Source organism: Amaranthus tricolor, chromosome 14, assembly GCF_026212465.1.
Source record: "Amaranthus tricolor cultivar Red isolate AtriRed21 chromosome 14, ASM2621246v1, whole genome shotgun sequence".
In the NCBI taxonomy this organism is placed as follows: Eukaryota; Viridiplantae; Streptophyta; class Magnoliopsida; order Caryophyllales; family Amaranthaceae; genus Amaranthus; species Amaranthus tricolor.
The window spans coordinates 13,472,713-13,475,986 of record NC_080060.1 but is presented as its reverse complement, the minus strand read 5'-3'; the positions used below and the strand labels follow the sequence as shown (position 1 = coordinate 13,475,986).

Here is a 3,274-nt window from a genome sequence, read left to right as displayed (position 1 = left end):
ATTTTATGAGATTTTGGATATACGAATACTCGTCATTTTTTAATAGTCAGATATCTGATATCGGACATCTGACATTATTTCGGATAGTCGGATATCAGATATCCGCATGTTATAAGTAAACTTTCGAGATTCATAAGAAAATTTTTTTTATAATAAATCATTTCAACTAAATTTAGATATTGGATATTAGATATTTCGGATATTCGATTGGAAGTTTTCAACTTATCCTCATTGGTATCATATCGAAAGTCTCAGATATTCGAGTTGGATCAGATAAGATATCGGATATGTTAGTTTTGGATATTGGATATCCAATCCAACTGCATGTTTCGGATCGAGAATCTGATTATGCTCACCCCTGCATGTACTTTGTCAAGGTCCGACTTAATTAGAAATTTCGTAACTCCAACTCATGTCTCCATCATTCTTGATTAGCATTTATCCTCTCTCTAGTCAGATCTAGCAAAATAATTTAATCAGAAAATACCATCCACCAAGGCGTTTCTTCTTATATCGAATGCATTATCTCATCTAAGACCACTGCCAATATTTAAATAAGTTTGGTAAATATAGATGCTTACTAAGCTAATACTTTCTCCGTTTGATCTTGTTTAATTCGTCTCAATGTAATGATTATTAATAAAAAATTTTTATAATTTTGTATTATATATAATTAGATATATTAAAATTAATAAAATACATGAAAAAAAAAACGTTGCATTATTTTAAAATGAAAGTAGTATTACAGGCTGAAATAGTACTACCTTCTGAGAAAACAATGAATACAATGAGTACACTACTAACTACTCTCCAACCATTATGAAACACAAATTTTTAAAGGACGGAAAAATAAACAAACAAACTGAGCCACAAGCTTGAATAACACCTCTACATGTATGATGTATGATGTATGTAATAAAAACAAACAACTTAAACAAAGGATTGAAGGTGGACCCCTTAAACAAAAAGTGTCTTGTTTTCTCCTTCAATCTCCATACTCCAACCATGAATTTCCTCCAATGAACCCATGCTTTGAACTTCATCCTTACACTATACTTTCTTCTTCCCCTTAGAAAAATATTCATTTCACAATGAAAATGGCCTTACTTTCTTCATCTTCAACCCCATCTAAACTCCCAGCTATCTCTTCTCCTATTTCCAAATTCCACAATCTTAGCCAAAAACCTTATCTTTTTCTTCTTTCTGGTGGAAAACCCAGAAAAACCCACCTTTTAGTTTCCCCTCTTAGAGTTTCAGCTTCTGATAATGGAGCTGGGGTTGTAAGTTCTTCTACTGCAACTATTGTTGCTGAGGAGAAGGTTCTAGAAGCTTCCGAGGAAAAAGTAAGTGAGAATTCTTTACCTAAAGTGGAAAAGAAAGAAGTAGAGGAAGATGTGACTCCTGTTAAAGTTGATGGTGAGGAAGTGAAGAAATTTGAGAACCCAAAATGGGTTAATGGAACTTGGGATTTGAAACAGTTTGAGAAAAATGGTACCACTGATTGGGATGCTGTTATTGATGCTGGTTAGTTCTTAAATTTTATATGTTCTTGTCAATTTTTGGATCTCAAGTTTTTATCTTTATAATTTGTTGTCTGTTCTTGGTATATTTATATCTGATATTTGTGATTCCTGTTGAATTTGATGGTATACTTGTTCATCTCTGAATTGGAGTCATATTAAGTAGTTAATCTTGGTTTGCACATTTTTGGAGTGTATGAAATCTTGGGTTAGCTTAACATATTGAGTAATGAAACCAAATTTCTTGAATATTCAAACCTGGTTCGCAGTTGATATACTCTATTGATGTACTTAGATATACAGATGAGCAAATTCTTTAATTGGATATACAGATGAAGTTCATTGAAGATGCAAAAATGAAGAGTTCTTCAGATGTAACCCATATGTGATTACACATGAAGAATTAGGGAGAGTTTGACTATCATATATACTTGATGGGCTATTCCTCCTAATACCAATTAGTTTTATGATGGAACTTCCTCGGATTTGTATACTGTCAACTCTCCTATTGTGCCATTGTGCGGGTTTGTTGTGTATAAGCCCACTAAAAATCTATCAGTGCCATTACCAAGGGCCTATGGAAACAAACTCTTTGTTATCACCAACAAGGGTAAGTTACATATATTTGATCCTTCAAGCCCCGTCACTTAAAGGCATTGGTGTGATGGTATGTTGTTGTTATAAAAGAAGCTTTACGATTTCTTGTGTCTTGCTTGTGATCCGGAAGTCTTGACAGTTTATATGATTCTATTTAATGACAATGAGACATCAAGTGTCATCTCGATATCAAAATACTTGGATAACGAGTTTTCGACAATGTTTTTCAGAGGCAAGGAGGAGGAAATGGCTCCAGACCTACCCAGAATCAACCAGTAATGATGAACCTATAGTGTTCGACACTTCAATCATTCCATGGTGGGCATGGATTAAGAGATTCCACCTTCCTGAAGCTGAGCTTCTTAATGGTTTGTTTCTATATTTGATGCACAGCCAATGTCTGGTTGTAACAGCTGAGGAGCTCATTTAACTGATTTCAATCTTTGTTTCGGTTGGCAGGTCGTGCTGCAATGGTCGGATTCTTCATGGCTTATTTTGTGGACAGCTTAACTGGTGTAGGACTCGTCGACCAAATGGGCAACTTCTTCTGCAAAACCTTGTTGTTTATCGCTGTTCTAGGCGTGCTGCTCATCCGAAAAAACGAAGATCTAGATAACTTAAAGAAGCTACTAGAAGAGACGACTTTGTACGACAAGCAATGGCAAGCAACATGGCAAGAAGAGAGCAATGCTGCATCCAAGAAAGATTAGCCTTTCTAGCTTATCAGATTTTTCTTCAAAATATCATTTTGTTTGTATTTTAAGGTTAGGATTCTTTAAATATTGTATCCATGAAGAATTGGTTAGCACCTTATTTATGTTTAATACTATAATTTCATGCTGAATTTTGTATCATTCAGCATATTTGTAACTGCAAGAGATAGAGCATTGTTTGCCTTAGTAGTGTATGTATAAAACTTGTGGCTGGAAGCAACTATCTATCATTTTGCTACATCTCCTTTTGCATTACTGAATATACCAATTTAGACAATAGTCATTAAAATTGCAAACCTAGTAACAAACAGACTCAAAATTCTAACAATGGAAGGGCAACGGTATATAATAAACATCATAATGTCGACTAGAGCTGTTCATGGGTGGGCTACCTGTCAGGCTTGACCCATCCGGCTCGAAAAACGGGCGGACATGGACAACGTT

At 34.8% G+C, this 3,274-nt stretch overlaps 1 protein-coding gene across 1 annotated transcript; it reads left to right on the top strand.

The window, feature by feature from the left end:
• The first annotated feature begins 759 nt into the window (after positions 1–759).
• On the top strand, positions 760–3,046 carry LOC130800069 (light-harvesting complex-like protein 3 isotype 1, chloroplastic). Its single transcript, XM_057663416.1, has 3 exons — positions 760–1,524; positions 2,348–2,485; positions 2,577–3,046. The coding sequence occupies exons 1-3, from the start codon at positions 1,092–1,094 to the stop codon at positions 2,825–2,827; spliced, it is 822 nt and encodes a 273-aa protein (XP_057519399.1). The 5' UTR covers positions 760–1,091; the 3' UTR covers positions 2,828–3,046.
• The last annotated feature ends 228 nt before the right edge of the window (positions 3,047–3,274 follow it).